The sequence below is a fragment of the Engystomops pustulosus genome, chromosome 10 (genome assembly GCF_040894005.1).
Source record: "Engystomops pustulosus chromosome 10, aEngPut4.maternal, whole genome shotgun sequence".
In the NCBI taxonomy this organism is placed as follows: domain Eukaryota; kingdom Metazoa; phylum Chordata; class Amphibia; order Anura; family Leptodactylidae; genus Engystomops; species Engystomops pustulosus.
Genome location: NC_092420.1, coordinates 103,346,100 through 103,369,416, shown reverse-complemented (window position 1 = coordinate 103,369,416; position 23,317 = coordinate 103,346,100). Strand labels below are relative to the sequence as shown.

The window sequence follows — 23,317 nt, the reverse complement described above, 5'->3', positions numbered from 1 at the left end:
ATGCTGCACTCCTCCCTACACCCCCCTTTGCACTCCCTGCATGCTGCACCCCTCCCTACACCTCCCTCTGCACCCCTACATGCTGCATCCCTCCCTACACCCCCCTCTGCACTCCCTACATGCTGCACCCCTCCCTACACCCCCCTCTGCACCTCCTGCATGCTGTACCCCTCCCTACACCTCCCTCTGCACCCCTACATGCTGCACCCCTCCCTACACCCCCCTCTGCACCTCCTGCATGCTGCACCCCTCCTTACACCCCCCTCTGCACTCCCTGCATGCTGCACCCCTCCCTACACCCCCCTCTGTATGCTGCACTTGTCCCTACACCCCCTACATGCTGCACCCTTCCAACACCCCCTCTGCATGCTGCACCCCTACCTACACCCCCTACATGCTGCACCCTTCCAACACCCCCGGCATGCTGCACCCCTCCCTACACCCCCTCTGCACCCCCTACATGCTGCACCCCTCCCTACACCCCCTGCATGCTACATCCCTCCCTACAGCCGCCCCTCTGCACCCCCTGCACCCCTCCCTACACCCCCTCTGCACTCCCTGCATGCTGCACCCCTCCCTACACCCCCTGTATGCTGCACCCCTCCCTACACCCCCCTCTGCATGCTGCACCCCTCCCTACACCCCCTGTGCACCCCCTGCATGCTGCACCCCTCCCTACACCCCCTCTGCACTCCCTGCATGCTGCACCCCTCCCTACACCCCATGTATGCTGCACCCCTCCCTCTGCACCCCCTGCATGCTGCACCCCTCCCTACACCCCCCACTGCACCCCTCTGCACCCCCTACATGCTGCACCCCTCCCTACACCCCCCTCTGCACTCCCTGCATGCTGCACCCCTCCCTATACCCCCTGCATGCTACATCCCTCCCTACAGCCGCCCCTCTACACTCCCTGAATGCTGCACTCCTCCCTACACCCCCCTCTACACTCCCTGCATGCTGCACCCCTCCCTACACCCCCCACATGCTGCACCCCTCTCTACACCCCCCCTCTGCACCCCCTGCATGCTGCACTCCTTCCTACACACCCCTCTGCACTACCTGCATGCTGCACTCCTTCCTACACCCCCCTCTGCACTCCCTGCATGCTGCACTCCTCCCTACACCCCCCTCTGCACTCCCTGCATGCTGCACTCCTCCCTACACCCCCCTCTGCACTCCCTACATGCTGCACTCTTCCCTACACCCCCTCTGCACTCCCTACATGCTGCACCCCTCCCTACACCCCCCTCTGCACTCCCTGCATGCTGCACTCCTTCCTACACCCCCCTCTGCACTCCCTGCATGCTGCACTCCTTCCTACACCCCCCTCTGCACTCCCTGCATGCTGCACTCCTTCCTACACCCCCCTCTGCACTCCCTGCATGCTGCACTCCTCCCTACACCCCCCTCTGCACTCCCTGCATGCTGCACTCCTCCCTACACCCCCCTCTGCACTCCCTACATGCTGCACTCCTCCCTACACCCCCCTCTGCACTCCCTACATGCTGCACCCCTCCCTACACCTCCCTCTGCACCCCCTACATGCTGCACCCCTCCCTACACCCCCTCTGCACTCCCTGCATGCTGCACCCCTCCCTACACCTCCCTCTGCACCCCCTGCATGCTGCACCCCTCCCTACACCCCCCTCTGCACCTCCTGCATGCTGCACCCCTCCCTACACCCCCCTCTGCATGCTGCACCACTCCCTACACCCCCCTCTGCACTCCATGCATGCTGCACCCCTCCCTACACCCCCCGCTGCACTCCCTGCATGCTGCACTCCTCCCTACACCCCCCTTTGCACTCCCTGCATGCTGCACCCCTCCCTACACCTCCCTCTGCACCCCTACATGCTGCATCCCTCCCTACACCCCCCTCTGCACTCCCTACATGCTGCATCCCTCCCTACACCCCCCTCTGCATGCTGCACCACTCCCTACACCCCCCTCTGCATTCCATGCATGCTGCACCCCTCCCTACACCCCCCTCTGCACTCCCTGCATGCTGCACTCCTCCCTACACCCCCCTTTGCACTCCCTGCATGCTGCACCCCTCCCTACACCTCCCTCTGCACCCCTACATGCTGCATCCCTCCCTACACCCCCCTCTGCACTCCCTACATGCTGCACCCCTCCCTACACCCCCCTCTGCACCTCCTGCATGCTGTACCCCTCCCTACACCTCCCTCTGCACCCCTACATGCTGCACCCCTCCCTACACCCCCCTCTGCACCTCCTGCATGCTGCACCCCTCCTTACACCCCCCTCTGCACTCCCTGCATGCTGCACCCCTCCCTACACCCCCCTCTGTATGCTGCACTTGTCCCTACACCCCCTACATGCTGCACCCTTCCAACACCCCCTCTGCATGCTGCACCCCTACCTACACCCCCTACATGCTGCACCCTTCCAACACCCCCGGCATGCTGCACCCCTCCCTACACCCCCTCTGCACCCCCTACATGCTGCACCCCTCCCTACACCCCCTGCATGCTACATCCCTCCCTACAGCCGCCCCTCTGCACCCCCTGCACCCCTCCCTACACCCCCTCTGCACTCCCTGCATGCTGCACCCCTCCCTACACCCCCTGTATGCTGCACCCCTCCCTACACCCCCCTCTGCATGCTGCACCCCTCCCTACACCCCCTGTGCACCCCCTGCATGCTGCACCCCTCCCTACACCCCCTCTGCACTCCCTGCATGCTGCACCCCTCCCTACACCCCATGTATGCTGCACCCCTCCCTCTGCACCCCCTGCATGCTGCACCCCTCCCTACACCCCCCTCTGCACCCCTCTGCACCCCCTACATGCTGCACCCCTCCCTACACCCCCCTCTGCACTCCCTGCATGCTGCACCCCTCCCTATACCCCCTGCATGCTACATCCCTCCCTACAGCCGCCCCTCTACACTCCCTGAATGCTGCACTCCTCCCTACACCCCCCTCTACACTCCCTGCATGCTGCACCCCTCCCTACACCCCCCACATGCTGCACCCCTCTCTACACCCCCCCTCTGCACCCCCTGCATGCTGCACTCCTCCCTACACCCCCCTCTGCACCCCCTACATGCTGCACTCCTCCCTACACCCCCCTTTGCACTCCCTGCATGCTGCACCCCTCCCTACACCTCCCTCTGCACCCCCTACATGCTGCATCCCTCCCTACACCCCCCTCTGCATGCTGAACCACTCCCTACACCCCCCTCTGCACTCCCTGCATGCTGCACCCCTCCCTACACCCCCCTCTGCACTCCCTGCATGCTGCACTCCTCCCTACACCCCCCTTTGCACTCCCTGCATGCTGCACCCCTCCCTCTGCACCCCCTACATGCTGCATCCCTCCCTACACCCCCCTCTGCACTCCCTACATGCTGCACCCCTCCCTACACCCCCCTCTGCACCTCCTGCATGCTGTACCCCTCCCTACACCTCCCTCTGCACCCCTACATTCTGCACCCCTCCCTACACCCCCCTCTGCACCTCCTGCATGCTGCACCCCTCCTTACACCCCCCTCTGCACTCCCTGCATGCTGCACCCCTCCCTACACCCCCCTCTGTATGCTGCACTTGTCCCTACACCCCCTACATGCTGCACCCTTCCAACACCCCCTCTGCATGCTGCACCCCTACCTACACCCCCCTCTGCATGCTGCACCCCTACCTACACCCCCTACATGCTGCACCCTTCCAACACCCCCGGCATGCTGCACCCCTCCCTACACCCCCTACATGCTGCACCCCTCCCTACACCCCCTGCATGCTACATCCCTCCCTACAGCCGCCCCTCTGCACCCCTCCCTACACCCCCTCTACACTCCCTGCATGCTGCACCCCTCCCTACACCCCCTGTATGCTGCACCCCTCCCTACACCCCCCTCTGCATGCTGCACCCCTCCCTACACCCCCTGTGCACCCCTGCATGCTGCACCCCTCCCTACACCCCCCTCTGCACTCCCTGCATGCTGCACCCCTCCCTACACCCCCCTCTGCACCCCCTGCATGCTGCACCCCTCCCTACACCCCCTGTATGCTGCACCCCTCCCTACACCCCCCTCTGCACCCCTCCCTACACCCCCCTCTGCACCCCCTACATGCTGCACCCCTCCCTACAGCCCCCTCTGCACTCCCTGCATGCTGCACCCCTCCCTATACCCCCTGCATGCTACATCCCTCCCTACAGCCGCCCCTCTACACTCCCTGAATGCTGCACTCCTCCCTACACCCCCCTCTGCACTCCCTGCATGCTGCACCCCTCCCTACACCCCCCTCTGCACCCCCTACATGCTGCACCCCTCTCTACACCCCCCTCTGCACCCCCTGCATGCTGCACCCCTCCCTACACCCCCCTCTGCACCCCCTACATGATGCACCCCTCCCTACACCCCCCTCTGCATGCTTTTGCCATTTTGATTTTCTTGATGTGATTCTGGACTTCTGATTCTTCGCTATCTATTTGTTCCGGTCCAGATTCTGTTCTGGATGTACGTGCGAGACCTGGAACGGGCCAAGTTAGGGTTAGGAGGATTGCCAGACAGAACCCACCTCATCAACGCTAAGTGTGACCTGGACAGCATCATCCACGTGTACCCCTGCCTGAAGACCTACCTGGAGATGGCACAGGTGAGTGGGGCTGAGCTGTGGGCACCGGAAACACGTATGGGTGCCAGGAGAACTCTGAACTGCACAACAGCAGAGACTGCACAGATTGCAAGGTTTGCCCCCAGCAGAGCACAGATTAGCAGAATTCAAGGTGCAAAGGGGTTAAAATGTCCTGATTTTGGAAATTTAATCTAAAAACACAATTTTATACAAAATAAACTGTTTTAAAAGAAATCAGAATCCATCCTGATAATCCCGGGACATTCCTCATAGATTCAGGCACCGGGACTGTGGGATCTTCTTATATCTGTTACCCATGGTCTCCTTCCCTCTAAAATCAACTCTTATAATTATGCTAATGAGCCAGAAGGGCTCTGGGGGTGTTACCCACAAGGAGTCGTCACTGTGATTCTCGGCTAAAGGCGGAGCCCTCTGACCCTGAGGATTGCGGCCCCTGGTGTCAGGAGGCTGGGGCTCTACGATCCTCCACAGCTTTGGGGAGTAGGCTGAGGATTCCCTAGATGGGGGCATAGGAGGGAGAGAAATCGGAGGGAAAAAGTAAGATGCCGGAGCACAGCATACAGGGAGCCACCTATCACAGCGCCATCTTACTTACATCTCAAGACAGTGATTCTGCACAGTGTGAGAGTCAGTGAAGCTACAACACGGAGGAACTCTGGAAACACCACCCCAGAGCCCCTCTGGCTCATTAGCAGAATTTTAAAAGTTGATTTTAGAAGGAAGGAGGCCATGGATAAGAAGAAGATCCCACAGTCCCGGTGCCTGGGTTATATTTTAGATTTCCTTTAAAGGGTTATTAGAAGGACTATATAAAAGTTATGTATCCATTATATAATTGTCCTGGAATAGTCCTGTCACTAGTTCCATGTGAGAAGAAGCTTAACCTGACCAGTAGATCCCCAGACCAGTAGATCCCCTGACCAGTAAATCCACAGAGCAGTAGATCCCCAGAGCAGTAGATCCCCAGAGCAGTAGATCCCCAGAGCAGTAGATCCCCAGAGCAGTAGATCCCCTGACCAGTAGATCCCCTGACCAGTAGATCCCCAGAGCAGTAGATCCCCAGAGCAGTAGATCCCCAGAGCAGTAGATCCCCAGAGCAGTAGATCCCCAGACCAGTAGATCCCCAGACCAGTAGATCCCCTGAGCAGTAGATCCCCTGAGCAGTAGATCCCCTGACCAGTAGATCCCCAGACCAGTAACTACTTACCAACCCTTGAGTGTTTGCATGTGGTTGGTGGAAACATTCGATACATTTCCTGGAATAGAATGTAGCGACCTCCGGGGCACGACCTCTGCCCCTCGCAGCCGCCATTGTTCTCACAGCCCTTGTCTGTCTTCCTCAGGTGTGTTACTACTCGGGGGTGGACGCGGTGCAGGAGCTCATGCTGACTGATGAAGACTCCATAAACCAGGCCTTAGTTTGCATCGCCAGAGCCATGGAGTACGACCCGGGCGATACCCTCCCCGAGCTGCAGCTGCTGAAGGGAAAGTGTCTGCAGGTGAAAGGAGAGGAGCTCAACGCCATGGAGAGCTTCAAGAAATCCATCCAACTGGAGAGCAAGGGCTCCCTGAGCCCCGAGCCCTTCAGGCACTTACTGGAGGTCCTGCTCAGCCTCTACGGCCAGAACAAAATAGAGGCCGAGGCGCTGATCCAGGAGGTGGAGTTCTGGGTGAAGGAGGCGCAGGAGAAGTACCCGGAGGAGAGCGTCAGCCAGGAGCTGCAGACCGTGTGCAGGAACAATACGCCGGACATTGTCGCTCTGTCCAAGGCCATGATCGCCGCCGGGAAGATGGACCTGGTGAGGCTCCTGTTCCAGTCAATGCTGGTGAACGGCAAGAAACCTCGAGTGAAACTGAGCAGCCGCTCATCGTCCTTCTGACCCGTCACAGCACAATATGGAGAGACGATTAGTGGGATCTCCCCATGGACATGAGGGTCTTCTCTCCTGCTTCCTATTAAAGGGGCGGGGACAGGGGGGGCGAGAGAAGAAACCTCCAGAACTTCTGGTTATTGGGCCTGAAGGATCAGGGAGCCGGACGTGTGTGGGGCTGTCACCTTCTTATAGGGGTTTACTACAGATTCCTGAAAAACTCCTTCAAGGGTGGAGAAACACGGCGTTCCTGTCGCGATTTCGAGTGCATCAATAACACTTGTATTTTCTAAAGGTTTGCTGCGTTTTTAAAACCACGAGGCCGGATGTGCGGTGATTGCCGGCAGCGATGTTCGTCTTCTCCCTGCGGTTTGTGCTGTAATCGCAGGCGTTTCAAACACGTGAGAGCAGCTGAGAGGAGATTTGCCCCATTACGTGGCTGTTCACACCTGTGTTATGTAAATGCCATGTAATGGGGCAAATCTCCGCTCCTCAGCTGTTCTGATGTCTTTGGAAATTCCTGCATTCCTGCCACAGGGCACTTTCACACGATTCCTTGCATCACATTGTTTGATGTGTTTTTGACCCATCGCAAAGACTTCAGCCATGATCACGCGCTGAGGTTACATTGGGTTTTAGCAGATGCAGCGGAAACACAATGTAACCTCCGCATGTGATCAGGGCTGAAGCCTTTGCAATGGGTCAAAAACCGCTACGTGACGCGACGCAACGTGTGAACGCGCCCTCAGCCTCCAGAACATAAAGTGTCTGTCACGGGAGAGTCCCGGCCGTTTGGAGCAGCTGATTGGTGGGTGTTCCAGGTACCGGATCCCGGGGCCACATTACACCAGGGTGCGGAGATGAGAGGTCACTGCACCTCTGTCCCTGGTTATATTCATCTCCGAGGGAAGGGTCACCAGAGAAATCCCAAAATAGAGAAGCAGAACTTCGTGTCCTATTTCACTGGTCGCCACAAGGTGTTTCTGAGACCTCCAGGTAAGATAAAGGTCATCACAAAACTTTGGTTGCTGCTACAACTTCTGATTTATTAATGACATTTTTTACCAATTCTTGGCTAATTAGCACAAACAATGATTAGTTTTGGATCAATGCACAAAACCTGGTGATTCCCCCGGTGCCGAGCGTCCGGATAAAATACTGTGATCTCACAAACAATAAAAACTAATTACACAACATTTGTCCTGCGTCTTTATTACATTGTATTGTGGCCACCGGCCGAGGACCCCCAGGGCTATGATGACATGTGCTGAGGACCCCCCCAGGGGGTCTTGTGACTTGTATATGGAGTCAGAGAGAACCCATCACCAAATACCCCCCCCCCCCCCACTAAACTACTGACCCCTAAGGGAGGATAAGAAACGTCCTCTCTAGAATCCCTTCATTTACGCTAAATCTCACAACTTTATGTGACAATGAGAAGAGACAAATTACATCTTAAGAGGAGGCAGAGAAGGCGCCGCCCCAGACACCCCGATCCTGGAATCTAAAGCACCAAGAAGCCGAAGATGAAAATCTCCCATCAGAATCCATCCTCCTAAACCAGGGACATTCCTCATAGATCCGGCACCGGGACTGTGGCATCTTCTTACATCTGTTATCAATGGCCTCCTCCCTTCTAATATCAACTTTTATAATGATGCTAATGAGCCATACGGGCTCCTAGGTGTGTTACCAGAGCCCCTCCATGCTGTAGCTACAGTGTTACACCATCTCCCTTCTCCTCTGCTCCCTCAGCATTTCCCACCTCCCTTGGTATGCTTAATCTCACACAAAGGAAGGGGGGGGGGGAATATCTACTGCACAGTGTAACAGCCTGTGAATCTACAGCATGGGAGTGTTCTGGTAACGCCCTCAGTAGCCCTTCAGGTTCATTAGTACAAATATAAAAGTTGATATTAGAAAGGGCGAGACCATGGATAACTAATACAAGAAGATCCCACAGTCCCGGTGCCTGGATCTAGGGGTAATGTCCCGGGTTTATCAGGATGGATTTTGATTGTAGATTTGTTCTGATGATAAGCATCTTATCTTGAAAATCACATTAGGCTTTAAGATACTGCTAGTTAAAGGCACAGTTGGAAATAAGGAAATCTGAAAGATGAAATTCTTGACTTTAAAATTACACCAGCAGCAAGTGTTTATGTGCAATAGAACGGAAGAGACTCTCCCACTGCAGCCTCTAATCTTGACTAATCTCAGGTAAAATATGACTTTTGTGGAGAGGTAAATAGATGAGAGTTCATGAGGAATCTGGTAGTTTAATGGGGTGAAATGCGGCGCCCATCGGCTACGGTCACAAACACCAATCGTGGATTTGTCAGTCACATAATCCACATAACCGATACTCCAAGCTCGTCTACACTTTACATGGCCTGTCTTGTGTTTTGAGGGTCACGTGTTGCCGTTTTGCTCCTACTACACAATTGGTTAATGTTTTTACCCTGCGTTTATTTGCTGCACATTTACTACAGCGCTTGCGCCAGTTTTCTGTCTTCAGTGCAAACTGATCGCACAGGTATGTAAGAAGTGTCTGCACCACATCCGTCTGTGTCGCGGCTGAACTAGTCTTCACGGAGCGGGCGTTCCGGTGCACATCGGACCCCGCGCCCCATTTATCATACTAAGTGTCTCCCATCGTTCCAGTCCTAGATCACCCGAATGTCTCGTACCAAGCCCAAGACGCCTTCTTTAGAAAGAAACTGCACCTGACCAGTCCTGTGATTGCGGACTTCAAACAGTGGGGGGCGCTCTAGGGCTTTCTTCCCGATGACGATGACATAGGGGTAGCCCATCATGTGAGCTTCTCTCACCCTCTTTCCGATGGTTAAGTGATCTCTATCATCTACCAGAACCTCGTTACCCAGATGAGGGACGGCACACACCGAGTCATAGAGATCCTCTGCCAGAGCCGCTGCCCCCATCTCCTTGCTCCCTTTTTTGGGGGGAATGAGACAGACCTGATAGGGGGCAATCAGACTGGGCCAGTGGATGTCCTCCTCGGTGGAGAGGACTTCTATGGAGGCCGCCAGCAGTCGGGACACGCCGATACCATAGCAACCCATTTCAGCCACGAGTGGCTTGTTGTGGTCGCTGTGGCACACGGCGTTGAAGACGTGGGAGTACTTGGAGCCCAGGTAGAAGCTGTGCCCGATCTCGATGCCTTTGCTTTCCTCCAGCTTCCCGTTACAGCAAGGACAAGTCTTCTGGTCCGGAGGCAGAGTCTCTACATTGGCGGCAAAGTCACAGCTGCGGCACAGCAGGAGCCGGTCCTCTCCGATAGCGGCCGGGAGGTGGAACTCGTGCGACATCTTCCCCCCGATGTTCCCCGTATCTGCTTGCACTTTGACATGTCTCAGGTCCAGGGTGCGGAATATGGCGGCATAGGCCTCGCACACGTGGTTATAGGTCTGATGGGCGGCCTCCTCGCTTATGTCAAAGGTGTACATGTCCTTCATGTAGAACTCCCTGCCCCGCAGCAAACCGAAGCAAGGCCTCTTCTCATCCCGGAACTTGCGTGTGACCTGGTAGAGCAGGAGAGGAAGCTGCTTGTAGCTGATGCCGCCCTCCGTGGCCACCAGACTAGTGACGGACTCTTCATGTGTGGGCCCCAGGCAGTACTCCTGCTCGTGTCTGTCCAGCAAACACAGCAGCTCCTTCCCCACCAGATCCCAGCGTCCGCTCTGCCGCCATAGAGCTGCCGAGCAGAGAGTCGCCATGTCGATCTTCTGCCCCCCGATGTCCTGCATGACCCCGTCTATTATACGGATGAGCTTCTCCATGGAGCGCACGGCGTGCGGGAGATAGTGGAAACATCCGGGGCTGCTGGGGCGGATCAGTCCGGCTTTGTACATAAGGCGCTGACTCTTGCTGGACGGATCGTTAGGTTTGGATTGAAGTTCCGGAGAGTTTTCTTTCCACAGATTTCCAGGTTGGTAAATTCTGGACAACAAGTGACGTCTAACACGGGAAGAGTCATTGTAAGAGGCTCTGCCGGCCGCGAGATGGGGCAGCGAGGACCTCAGCAGCCGCCTCATCACTGGGGGAGAAGAAGACATCAGTAATCACAACATTAGAAGAGAAAGATCTCGGCCTCACCTTCACATCAAAACTACAAAAACATTTCAGTGGTAAAACTACAAATATTTCCCAAAATGTTCCCCAAGATGGAAATCTCTCGTACACGTGGACTCTGAGCGCTTGGATTTGGTGGCTCATTGAATCTCCGTCTGTAAGGTCACACGACGCTGATGGACCAGACTTGATGACATTTGCTGATTTGTAAGTTTCAGAATAATCTTTATTTCTATATCGCCATCACATTCCGTAGCGCTGTACACGACATTCAGAGGATTTAGCCCCGGGGGAGAACATACAGAAAACCACGCGGTTATTTCTTGGGATGATCTTTTCTTCCCAACATTTGCAGGAAACAAATAATAAAAAAAAAATTACAGTTTTTTGTCCTTCTCGCTATTTTTCTCGCCAGCGACACATTGGATTCAGCCGTCACTAAACGCCTCGGGCTCCGCGCACCCGGCCAAAGCGATGACAGAAGAAAGGAACTGCCTGCGCTGTAAAGGAATTGGAGCGGCTGTGTAACCTGTGCCTCTCACAGGCGGCCGTGTGTATGAGCCCATAGACATACATGGGACAGATTCTCCCGCCACGAGCAGAGGCCGAAATAATTCATCCTGAATTCTGTGGATATAATCACGTGTTTCAAAACGCAACCACAAACACAATGAAAATGCAGCTCAAAAAACGCAGACAAAAAAAAAACACATGGGAGAAAACGGCAAGTTAAGACATTTTCACCTATTGAAAAGGCCAATATGCAAATATGATGCAAAAACGCAGTGAAAAAATGCAACAAAAACGCCGCGTGTCACCGGCCTTAGGATCCTGACTGATGAGGAGCCCGGGGCGGGACTAGAAACGTGTCATGATTTATATATTTTTTATTACATGTATTTTAAGCATTTTATAAATAAAAGCCTTTATCTTTCCACAAATCAGAGGTTTATTGGAGCAAAGTTTTGGCCCCTGATGGAGGATTTGTTGGCTTGGGCCGTATTCATGTGTCCAATCTGTGAAATACGGATACACAAAGCTGAAGTTCTGCCCGAGGAGAGGATTTTACAGGGGTTGTCTGTAGGGTGAACAGCGCCTCTCCTGAGCACGGGCAGCGCTCGGTACTGCAGCTCCATTAGCTGTAATCCCGGCACGTGGTCAGGGGCGCCGCGGTTTTGGGATAAGAGGAGCCAAGTGTTTTTAGCTTTAGTCGGTTACACACGTTGGAGCTAGTAAGAAAAATCAAGTTTCTACCCCCTCAATTATAATAAGTTCATGTGACCTTCATTTTCTGTGCCATTAATTAAAAATTAGGAACAAATCTCAAATAATACAATGAGCCGCAGCTCCTCTCATCCTTATACATCTGCAGTGTGAACACAGCCTTAGTGTGCGGCAATGATGTGGCTGCCACCCGCCAATAACCCTCTGTACAACCACTCAGCAGAACCGCTGCGGTACCGCATGTCATTCATCAGTGTGCACACAGTCCTAGAGCTCACACCCCGCTACAGCCCCGGACACATCTTCTTACCATTCACTCTCCTGTCACCGGCAATTCAAAAAAATCCAAGGGTAAAAAAAACCCGGAAGTGACAGACCGGAAACACGTGGGGGAGCGGGGAGCAGGGTGCACAGCCCGAGCACGTGGGGACCATAGAGTGCACCGGAAGTGGATGACGGGAGGGCAGAGCATGCTGGAGGACTGGAGCGGATAGAAGGTAGGTCTGTGTGTGACATGTGGGGGACTACAAGCACCAGCATGGCAGCCACGGGTTGTAGTCCCTCAGGGACTGCTGGTGTTACATGGAGGCTTGTGACTTGTTCTTAAAGGGGTTGTCAGACCTTTACCCCATTTCTGACCCGGCAGCCGAGACTATATACAACATCTTCTAGTAATATAGGACATGGAGTGTCACACTTAAAGGGGTTGTCCACCTCCATCCGGTACATGGAATAGAAAGCAGCAGATTGGTAGGAAACTGCGTCCGATCAAACATTTCCGATTTCCTGACGCAGATTTTATTCTGGACTGAACGACACCAGAACATCAGAGAAACGGGTCACAGAGACCGACACGCGACCGCAGAGGATGAGAGTGATGGATAGTCAGAATATACAATATACAATACATAATATAGAATAATAATAATACATAATATATACTATAATATAAGATCCTGATCACAGTCGCCTGGACCTGACACTACGAGGCGCCTGTAATCTCATGTGATCCACGGACTTTGTGCGCATTTCCTGCAGATTTCTGTGACGTTTTGTGAAGTTTCCAGGAAAAAATTGCAACAAAATCTGCAACAATGCAAAATGTATCTGTGGATTTTTTGTACATAAGATTCCGTGTCAGAAAAAAATGCACAAAAACTGCAGTCGTGGCAGAAAAGTGACAAATAACATTCAACTTATAGGAAATCTCGGGGGATGTAACGTTATTAACCCTTCACGCTGGGGGGAGCTGCCAGAACGTGGGATCATGTACATCAGGATCTATTATATATAATTAACTCTTAGCTTTATTTAAACAAAGTGCTTTGGGGGCGTGGCTGGAGCCCCTCATGGCTCTGGGGCTCTGGCTCCTCCTTGCTCCTCGGTAAGAGCCACAGACCTTTCCCAGTATTGGGGGGTCTTCCGGTGGTCCGGCTCCTTGTATGTATCTGGGGGGATGTTACACTGACGCTCGTGTATCAGGTCATCGCTCTCCCTGCAGCCATTTCCCTGCAGCCATGGATCCCCCGAAGCCGGAGGAGGAAGATGATGAAGTCATGGACCAGTTTATGGATAAATTTCGGACACAGAAGTACAAGGGGGCGTTCAGTGAGGACAAGTGGGAGGAGGTGAGAGCCTGCGGGGTTTCTATGGTAACATCAGGGGTGATACATTGTATAACTTACACCTTATACACGTCACAGGAGTTTGAGAAGATTCCCATGTTTATGAAGAAAGCTCCGGAAGATATTGACCCGGAGAAATCCCCGGAGCTGGCCTGCCTCCAGTCTATGCTGCACGACACCGATCGCCCCCCTGAAGGTATCGCTCTCACTGTTGTGTTAACGTTACAGCTTGTGCCTTGTCTGTGGTTATTCCCCAGGCGCAGCCCTGCATGTGGGGCAATAAAGCCCCTCACCCCCTTGTTAGCGGATCAGGGGGGGGGCACCTATAGTCAGACCCTCACCCCCTTGTTAGCCGATCAGGGGGGGCACCTATAGTCAGACCCTCACCCCCTTGTTAGCCAATCAGGGGGGGCACCTATAGTCAGACCCTCACCCCCTTGTTAGCGGATCGGGGAGGACACATATAGTCAGACCCTCACCCCCTTGTTAGCGGATCAGGGAGGGCGCCTATAGTCAGACCCTCACCCCCTTGTTAGCGGATCAGGGAGGGCGCCTATAGTCAGACCCTCACCCCCTTGTTAGCAGATCAGGGAGGGCACCTATAGTCAGACCCTCACCCCCTTGTTAGCGGATCAGGGGGGGCACCTATAGTCAGACCCTCGCCCCCTTGTTAGCTGATCAGGGAGGGCACCTATAGTCAGACCCTCACCCCCTTGTTAGCGGATCAGGGAGGGCACCTATAGTCAGACCCTCACCCCCTTGTTAGCCGATCGGGGGGGTGGCACCTATAGACAGACCCTCGCCCCCTTGTTAGCCGATCAGGGGGGACACCTATAGTCAGACCCTCACCCCCTTGTTAGCCGATCAGGGGGGGCACCTATAGTCAGACCCTCACCCCCTTGTTAGCCGATCAGGGGGGACACCTATAGTCGGACCCTCACCCCATTGTTAGCGGATCAGGGGGGGCACCTATAGTCAGACCCTCACCCCCTTGTTAGCCGATCAGGGAGGGCACCTATAGTCAGACCCTCACCCCCTTGTTAGCCGATCAGGGGGGACACCTATAGTCGGACCCTCACCCCATTGTTAGCGGATCAGGGGGGGCACCTATAGTCAGACCCTCGCCCCCTTGTTAGCCGATCAGGGGGGGCACCTATAGTCAGACCCTCACCCCATTGTTAGCGGATCAGGGGGGGCACCTATAGTCAGACCCTCACCCCATTGTTAGCGGATCAGGGGGGGCACCTATAGTCAGACCCTCACCCCCTTGTTAGCAGATCAGGGAGGGCACCTATAGTCAGACCCTCACCCCCTTGTTAGCAGATCAGGGGGGGCACCTATAGTCGGACCCTCACCCCATTGTTAGCGGATCAGGGAGGGCACCTATAGTCAGACCCTCACCCCCTTGTTAGCCGATCAGGGGGGGGGGCACCTATAGTCAGACCCTCGCCCCCTTGTTAGCCGATCAGGGGGGGCACCTATAGTCAGACCCTCACCCCCTTGTTAGCCGATCAGGGGGGGCACCTATAGTCTGACCCTCACCCCCTTGTTAGCCGATCAGGGGGGGCACCTATAGTCAGACCTTCACCCCCTTGTTAGCCGATCAGGGGGGGCACCTATAGTCAGACCCTCACCCCATTGTTAGCGGATCAGGGGGGGCACCTATAGTCAGACCCTCACCCCATTGTTAGCGGATCAGGGGGGGCACCTATAGTCAGACCCTCACCCCCTTGTTAGCAGATCAGGGAGGGCACCTATAGTCAGACCCTCACCCCCTTGTTAGCGGATCAGGGGGGGCACCTATAGTCAGACCCTCACCCCCTTGTTAGCGGATCAGGGGGGGCACCTATAGTCAGACCCTCACCCCCTTGTTAGCGGATCAGGGGGGGCACCTATAGTCAGACCCTCACCCCCTTGTTAGCCGATCAGGGAGGGGGCACCTATAGTCAGACCCTCACCCCCTTGTTAGCCGATCAGGGAGGGGGCACCTATAGTCAGACCCTCACCCCCTTGTTAGCCGATCAGGGAGGGCACCTATAGTCAGACCCTCACCCCCTTGTTAGCCGATCAGGGGGGGCACCTATAGTCAGACCCTCACCCCCTTGTTAGCCGATCAGGGGGGCACCTATAGTCAGACCCTCACCCCCTTGTTAGCCGATCGGGGGGGGCACCTATAGTCAGACCCTCACCCCCTTGTTAGCCGATCGGGGGGGTGGCACCTATAGTCAGACCCTCACCCCCTTGTTAGCGGATCAGGGGGGGCACCTATAGTCAGACCCTCACCCCCTTGTTAGCCGATCAGGGGGGGCACCTATAGTCAGACCCTCACCCCCTTGTTAGAGGATCAGGGGGGCACCTATAGTCAGACCCTCACCCCCTTGTTAGCCGATCAGGGGGGGCACCTATAGTCAGACCCTCACCCCCTTGTTAGCGGATCAGGGGGGGCACCTATAGTCAGACCCTCACCCCCTTGTTAGCCGATCAGGGGGGGCACCTATAGTCAGACCCTCACCCCCTTGTTAGCCGATCGGGGGGGTGGCACCTATAGACAGACCCTCGCCCCCTTGTTAGCAGATCAGGGAGGGCACCTATAGTCAGACCCTCACCCCCTTGTTAGCCGATCAGGGGGGGCACCTATAGTCAGACCCTCACCCCCTTGTTAGCAGATCAGGGAGGGGGCACCTATAGTCAGACCCTCGCCCCCTTGTTAGCCGATCAGGGGGGGCACCTATAGTCAGACCCTCACCCCCTTGTTAGCGGATCAGGGAGGGCACCTATAGTCAGACCCTCACCCCCTTGTTAGCGGATCAGGGGGGGGGGCACCTATAGTCAGACCCTCGCTCCCTTGTTAGCAGATCAGGGAGGGCACCTATAGTCAGACCCTCACCCCCTTGTTAACCGATCAGGGGGGTCACCTATAGTCAGACCCTCACCCCCTTGTTAGCAGATCAGGGAGGGCACCTATAGTCAGACCCTCGCTCCCTTGTTAGCAGATCAGGGAGGGCACCTATAGTCAGACCCTCACCCCCTTGTTAGCCGATCAGGGGGGTCACCTATAGTCAGACCCTCACCCCCTTGTTAGCAGATCAGGGAGGGCACCTATAGTCAGACCCTCACCCCCTTGTTAGCAGATCAGGGAGGGCACCTATAGTCAGACCCTCACCCCCTTGTTAGCAGATCAGGGAGGGCACCTATAGTCAGACCCTCACCCCCTTGTTAGCAGATCAGGGAGGGCACCTATAGTCAGACCCTCACCCCATTGTTAGCCGATCAGGGGGGGGGCACCTATAGTCAGACCCTCACCCCCTTGTTAGCAGATCAGGGGGGGGGCACCTATAGTCAGACCCTCACCCCGCTCACTGTTCTGCTATAGAAGAGAAACCCCTGGGATTGATGTCCTGCGGATAAGGTATCGCAGTCGTGTGACACATTGTATTCGCTGGTTGTTTCTGGTCTTAGAACAAGCCAAATCCTATAAAGAAGAAGGAAACGATTACTTCAAGGAAAAGAACTACAAGAAAGCCGTGACCGCCTACACGGAGGGGCTCAGGAGGAAGGGCCAGGACGCCGAGCTGAACGCCGTGCTCTACACCAACAGGGCCGCCGCGCACTTCTACTTAGGTCAGTGCTTAATAATCTCCGTTTGTCGTTTGACGTCCATTTTAACCCGTTCACAGCGAGAAAATATGAAATGATGAGTTATACACTCACAGGAAATCTCCCAATCAGAATCCATCCTGATAATCCCGGGACATTCCTCATAGATCCAGGCACCGGGACTGTGGGATCTTCTTATATCTGTTATCTATGGTCTCCTCCCTTCTAATATCAACTTTTAAAATTATGCAAATGAGTCTGAAGGGCTGCTGGGGATGTTACCAGAGCCCCTCCTTGCTGTAACTTCACAGGCTGTTACACGGTCTCACCTGCCTGCGGTAATCTCGGTGCAGCAGGGAAAGTGTTCGGGGGGGGGGGGGGGGGTAATGCGTACTGTAACAGCCTGTGAACTACAGCACTGAGGGGCTCCGGTACCACCTACCAGAGTCCTTGATGATTTTGATGGCAGATTTCCTTTAAAGGGGTTGTCTGAAAGGTTAAAATCATTCTTTCTTCCTAAAATAGCGCAACCCCCAACCATGGTTTGTGCTGGTATTGCAGCTCATGTGTATAGAAGTGCGATACTATGCGCCACCCATGGTCAGGACAGGAGCTATTTTGGAAGAAAGTAGCCATGTTTTTTAACCTCTGGCCAACCCCTTTAAATGTAATGGTTACAGGACGACCTGGCTCCCGTCCCTGTCGTGTTCCCCTGTCTGCAGTGTAGGATGTAATGGGGGCAGTGCTGCCCTCTGATGGCAGCTTCAGGTTATGACACAATTTGATAAAATCCTTTAATTTTAGGTAATTATCGCTCATCTCTTAATGACGCAATCGCTGCAAGAAAGCAGAAGCCGGACCACCTAAAGGCTGTGATCCGAGGTAACAAGCAACTCAATAATGAAATGCATCCCCTTTAAAGTGACTGCGGGGGATATCTGTCCTATAGAAATGTATGGAATGGGGTGGATACAGGAATAGGATGAACCCCTTTAATGCCTCCTCCGTTTCAGGTGCTCTGTGCTACATGGAAATAAAGAACTACTCCGAGGCTGTGAGGTGGAGCGATGAAGGCTTACAGATCAGTCCAACAGAGAAGAAACTTCTAGAAACCAGAATGAAAGCAGATAAACTTCATGTAAGATTGCGGGGGCTGCCTGTACTGCAGTGGGGCTGCCTGTAGTGTGTACATACCCCAGAGCCCTTCAGACTCATTAGCATAATTTAAATGCTAATGCACTTACAGGCAGCGTGACTGTGGTAATCTTCTTATATTTGTTATCCACGGCCTCGTTACCAGAGCCCCTCCCTGCTGTAACTTGTACAGGGAGGCGACAGCCCTCAGATCCCTTCTGCCTCATTAGCATAATTATAAAAGTTGATGTTAGAAGGAAGGAGACCATTGGTAACAGAGATAAGAAGATCCCACAGTCCTGGTCCCGGATCTAGGAGGAATGTCCCTGAGTTACTGAAAACCAGTGGCCTCCCCTGGACAAGGTGCCGAGCAGTAAGTCTGATGGTAGGTGTCCTATCACCAGCACCTCCGGCCTCTGTGGTTACTGACAGCCGGGAGCCGCATGTACTGTGTATTATAATCCGCTGTCTCCCTATACAGAGAGCTGCCGAGAGAGATGCCCGCAAGCTGAGACAAGCCGAAAAGAAGAAGCAGGCGGAAAAGGACGCTCTCCACCGCGCAATTAAGGCAAGTAATGGCAGACGTGTGGCGATGTGGGATGTGTGGCGATGTCGGACGTGTGGCGGTGTCGGGCGTGTGGCGGTGTCGGGCGTGTGGCGGTGTCGGGCGTGTGGCGGTGTCGGGCGTGTGGCGGTGTCGGGCGTGTGGCGGTGTCGGGCGTGTGGCGGTGTCGGGCGTGTGGCGGTGTCGGGCGTGTGGCGGTGTCGGGCGTGTGGCGGTGTCGGGCGTGTGGCGGTGTCGGGCGTGTGGCGGTGTCGGGCGTGTGGCGGTGTCGGGCGTGTGGCGGTGTCGGGCGTGTGGCGGTGTCGGGCGTGTGGCGATGTCGGGCGCGTGGCGGTGTCGGGCGCGTGGCGATGGCAGCGATGGGTCCGTGTCCTCTACTCATAGTCTTGGCGTTGCAACAAGTTTCCAGGTTACTTGAGGGAATTTGCAGCCGTCTCCTGTAGTGTTGCGGTGCCGTCCTCGGCCTCGTGCTCCACTACTCGCACTACTGCCTCCAGCTGCACTCCCTGCCGAAATCCACAAGTCCCATTCCCATAGGGCAAAACGCTACATCCCTTATATCTGTTTCCTACAGGATCGAGGTATAAAATTACTTGAACAGAATAGCAAAGAAGAAGATGAAGAGGAAGCAACGAGGACGTCACCTGATGGCATCTCCAGTGCTGAAAATGTTACGGGAGCCCAAGTCTTTGTGGATGAGAACGGCCGCCTGCACTGGCCGGTGCTGTTCCTCTACCCAGAGCACGGCCAGACCGACTTCATCTCAGCATTTCATGAGGACTCCAGGTACAGACACCGTCACACGTCCTTCTCCTCACCGTCACACGTCCTTCCCCCGAGCGCTCCGCCGCTTCCCCCGAGTGCCCCGCCTGCTTCCCCGAGTGCCCCGCCTGCTTCCCCGAGTGCCCCGCCTGCTTCCCCGAGTGCCCCGCCTGCTTCCCCGAGTGCCCCGCCTGCTTCCCCGAGTGCCCCGCCTGCTTCCCCGAGTGCCTCCCCGAGTGCCCCGCCTGCTTCCCCGAGTGCCCCGCCTGCTTCCCCGAGTGCCCCGCCTGCTTCCCCGAGTGCCCCGCCTGCTTCCCCGAGTGCCCCGCCGCCTCCCCCGATTCCTCCAGTACATATTGGGGTCTGCTTTGGGATACATAAGCCCCTTATCAGGTTCCTGAGTCTGATGATCTTTTCTGTCTATTACTTTAGGTTTATGGATCATCTGCATGAAATGTTCTCGCAGGATTTGCCCCCCTGGGATACAGACAGAAAATACTTGGCTCCTGATCTGGAGGTCAGTACAGACACATCTACCTGCGGAGGTAGCCTGAGATAACGATGTGTATGGTCTGGTGCATGTGATGGGATCGCTGTGTGATCCATAGTCGGCCTCCGCTACATACAGGACTGGACTCATGTGATGGGATCGCTGTGTCCTCCTGTGTGATCCATAGTCGGCCTCCGCTACATACAGGACTGGACTCATGTGATGGGATCGCTGTGTCCTCCTGTGTGATCCATAGTCGGCCTCAGCTACAGAACAGGACTGGACTCATGTGATGGGATCGCTGTGTCCTCCTGTGTGATCCATAGTCGGCCTCCGCTACATACAGGACTGGACTCATGTGATGGGATCGCTGTGTCCTCCTGTGTGATCCATAGTCGGCCTCAGCTACAGAACAGGACTGGACGCATGTGATGAATCTCTTGTCTCTTGTGCAGATCTTCTTTGAGGATGAAACATCTCAGTCCTTCCACCAGGTGGATCCAGGCATCACATTGCTCCAGGTCCTGCAGCACAGCCGGTGAGTGTCTGGGTCTGGGTGAGGTGCTGGGACGTGTTCACACCTGATGGGTAGGTTACAGATGTTCTGCCTCACATTTGGGTAGATGGGAATCTGTTGCTGCGTCTTCACTGCCGATTTCACCTTCTTCATGGCACGAGTGAAAGTATCTGCAGCGGATGTTGTATGACATCTCATGTGAACGCGCTCCTATTCTCCAGCAGTGACAAGACACAGAACACGTTTCTATCCTGCAAGAAATATTCTCCATTTAACCCTTTACTGTAACTCGTTTGTGTCTCGTCTTCTTAGGTTTTCTGTAAAGGCCGGGACGCCTTCCTTCCTCGTTTTGGTGAAACAATCCCCCTTCTGCAAAAAGTATTTTCAAGACAAAAAACTTCACCGTTTGCGCTGACATTCCTACGAAATCTGAACTGTATGACAAAGCGCCGTCTCTCCGTGCTCTCCGTGGTTTCTGAAGGCCCCAACATAAAGGTCAATCTTCACTTTCCTCCTGTCGATGTAATGAGGCAATATCCAGGAGAACTCCCATGCCTGGAGCAACACATACTGCTTAAAGGGATCGTCCAGAGCCTGAAATACATGACTGCGTTCTGTAAAATACAGCGCCCCCCCTGACCATGGTCTGTGCTGGTATTGCAGCTCAGCTGAATAGAGAGGTAAGAAGCTGAGTTGTGATACTACACACGACCCCGGGGCAGGAGAGGAGCTGTGTGTGACAATCCCTTTAAAGTTCTCTCCTAAAACAGCCCCAGAGTTGTCAGTGCGTTGTGTCAGCTCCAGTCACTTTGTATTTGAAATAAATATTTCCAAGAGTTTTTTTTTTTTTACAAAATGATTGGGGCGGCCACGTGTGCCCACTATGTGCCCACTATTGATGGGGGTCCAACCAAACCCTGAAAGAGTAAGGCTGCCGGACACGAGGAATGGGCATAACTTTAGAAAGTGGGCATATCCCTTTAACAGTGCGTATGTAAAGGTGGAGAATTCCTTTAATAGGTATAAAATGTTCAGCAGAAAATCAGGAAAAACTGGCGGTTTTCATTCCTTTGAAAAAAGTGGATTATCTATCAATGGCGGCCGAACAATACAAACCATGCAGGTAATTATGAGGCTGAATGTGAGAGGAATCGCCCCGATCTACCTAATACCCCAGACCATTCTCATTGCTTTAGCAGGTGATTATATTTCAGCAGGGGAGAAGCTTCATTATCCGGCACATATTATACTCACAAGGTGATATCAGGTTATTCTGCTCTATACTGAGAACACATGCACCCTCAGCCCGGCCCATTGTGCAGGTTCCTGAATGCAGCTCTGTATGACATGCATCCCCTATCCCTGGCGCTCACATCCCCCATGTCCTAGATGGTCCATAGAAACAAATGGAGCACAAGATGAACGTTGTCCCCAATCTCCTGTGCAGCTCGCAGCATCGTCCTCCCCCTTCTGCCGAACACTGGGTCCAACTTCTGGGGCATTGAGGATAATAGGAAACCCCTGGTAAGCAAAATTCATTCAACATCACAAAACATGGAGCAACAAGTCAGAACCTCTTGTGTTTAGGACCGTGGACACAACAATTATCTTTTAGGATTCAGTTATTATTATTGGATATTTATATTATGTATTTGGCCACATAAAGCGGAACACGTGACCCTCCTCCACCCGTCATGTAATAAGGAAGAACATGCGAGGTGTATGGGGAGTATCCATCAGATCCGAAACGATAAAAGATCAAGTGCGTCAGTCATTAGAAGCTCCATTGTTACACATTGTCCTGCATTGTTCCACATTGTCCTGTATTGTTACACATTGTCCTGCATTGTTACACATTGTCCTGTATTGTTACACATTGTCCTGCATTGTTACGCATTGTCCTGCATTGTTACGCATTGTCCTGCATTGTTACGCATTGTCCTGCATTGTTACACATTGTCCTGCATTGTTCCACATTGTCCTGTATTGTTACACATTGTCCTGCGTTGTTACACATTGTCCTGCGTTGTTACACATTGTCCTGCGTTGTTACACATTGTCCTGCGTTGTTACACATTGTCCTGCGTTGTTACACATTGTCCTGTATTGTTACGCATTGTCCTGTATTGTTACGCATTGTCCTGCATTGTTCCGCATTGTCCTGCATTGTTCCGCATTGTCCTGCATTGTTCCGCATTGTCCTGCATTGTTCCGCATTGTCCTGCATTGTTCCGCATTGTCCTGCATTGTTCCGCATTGTCCTGCATTGTTCCGCATTGTCCTGCATTGTTCCGCATTGTCCTGCATTGTTCCGCATTGTCCTGCATTGTTCCGCATTGTCCTGCATTGTTCCGCATTGTCCTGCATTGTTCCGCATTGTCCTGCATTGTTCCGCATTGTCCTGCATTGTTCCGCATTGTCCTGCATTGTTCCGCATTGTCCTGCATTGTCCTGCATTGTTCTACATTGTTCCGCATTGTCCTGCATTGTTCTACATTGTTCTACATTGTTACACATTGTCCTGTATTGTTCTACATTGTTCCACATTGTCCTGCATTGTTCTACATTGTTCCACATTGTCATGCATTGTTCTACATTGTTCCACATTGTCCTGCATTGTCCTGCATTGTTCTACATTGTTCCACATTGTCCTGCATTGTTCTACATTGTTCCACATTGTCCTGTATTGTTCTACATTGTTCCACATTGTCCTGCATTGTTCTACATTGTTCCACATTGTCATGCATTGTTCTACATTGTTCCACATTGTCCTGCATTGTCCTGCATTGTTCTACATTGTTCCACATTGTCCTGCA

General features: G+C 54.0%; 3 protein-coding genes across 4 annotated transcripts in view; 2 read left to right on the top strand and 1 right to left on the bottom strand.

Annotated features, from left to right (window-relative positions):
- Positions 1 to 7,691, top strand: part of TTC22 (tetratricopeptide repeat domain 22) — a 49,144-nt gene extending 41,453 nt beyond the window's left edge. The window contains exons 6-7 of the mRNA XM_072128853.1: positions 4,472 to 4,624; positions 5,968 to 7,691. Of these exons, the coding sequence (XP_071984954.1) occupies positions 4,472 to 4,624; positions 5,968 to 6,504 (690 nt within the window). The 3' untranslated portion in view covers positions 6,505 to 7,691. The remainder of the gene's footprint in view (positions 1 to 4,471; positions 4,625 to 5,967) is intronic.
- A 427-nt stretch (positions 7,692 to 8,118) lies between these two features.
- On the bottom strand, positions 8,119 to 12,233 carry PARS2 (prolyl-tRNA synthetase 2, mitochondrial). Its single transcript, XM_072128854.1, has 2 exons — positions 12,122 to 12,233; positions 8,119 to 10,552 (listed from the first exon to the last, which is right to left on the bottom strand). The coding sequence occupies exon 2, from the start codon at positions 10,548 to 10,550 to the stop codon at positions 9,162 to 9,164; it is 1,389 nt and encodes a 462-aa protein (XP_071984955.1). The 5' UTR covers positions 10,551 to 10,552; positions 12,122 to 12,233; the 3' UTR covers positions 8,119 to 9,161.
- TTC4 (tetratricopeptide repeat domain 4) lies at positions 12,195 to 21,340 on the top strand. 2 transcript variants are annotated; one of them, XM_072128856.1, is made up of 11 exons: positions 12,195 to 12,308; positions 13,327 to 13,439; positions 13,515 to 13,632; positions 16,896 to 17,057; positions 17,838 to 17,915; positions 18,047 to 18,171; positions 18,649 to 18,735; positions 19,307 to 19,518; positions 19,927 to 20,011; positions 20,440 to 20,522; positions 20,814 to 21,340. In XM_072128856.1, exons 2-11 carry the CDS (start codon positions 13,329 to 13,331, stop codon positions 20,914 to 20,916), a joined length of 1,164 nt encoding a protein of 387 aa, XP_071984957.1. In that variant the 5' UTR covers positions 12,195 to 12,308; positions 13,327 to 13,328; the 3' UTR covers positions 20,917 to 21,340. The 2 variants fall into 2 exon arrangements, with proteins under 2 accessions (XP_071984957.1, XP_071984956.1); XM_072128855.1 differs by having other exon boundaries at positions 12,200 to 12,308; positions 13,313 to 13,439.
- The last annotated feature ends 1,977 nt before the right edge of the window (positions 21,341 to 23,317 follow it).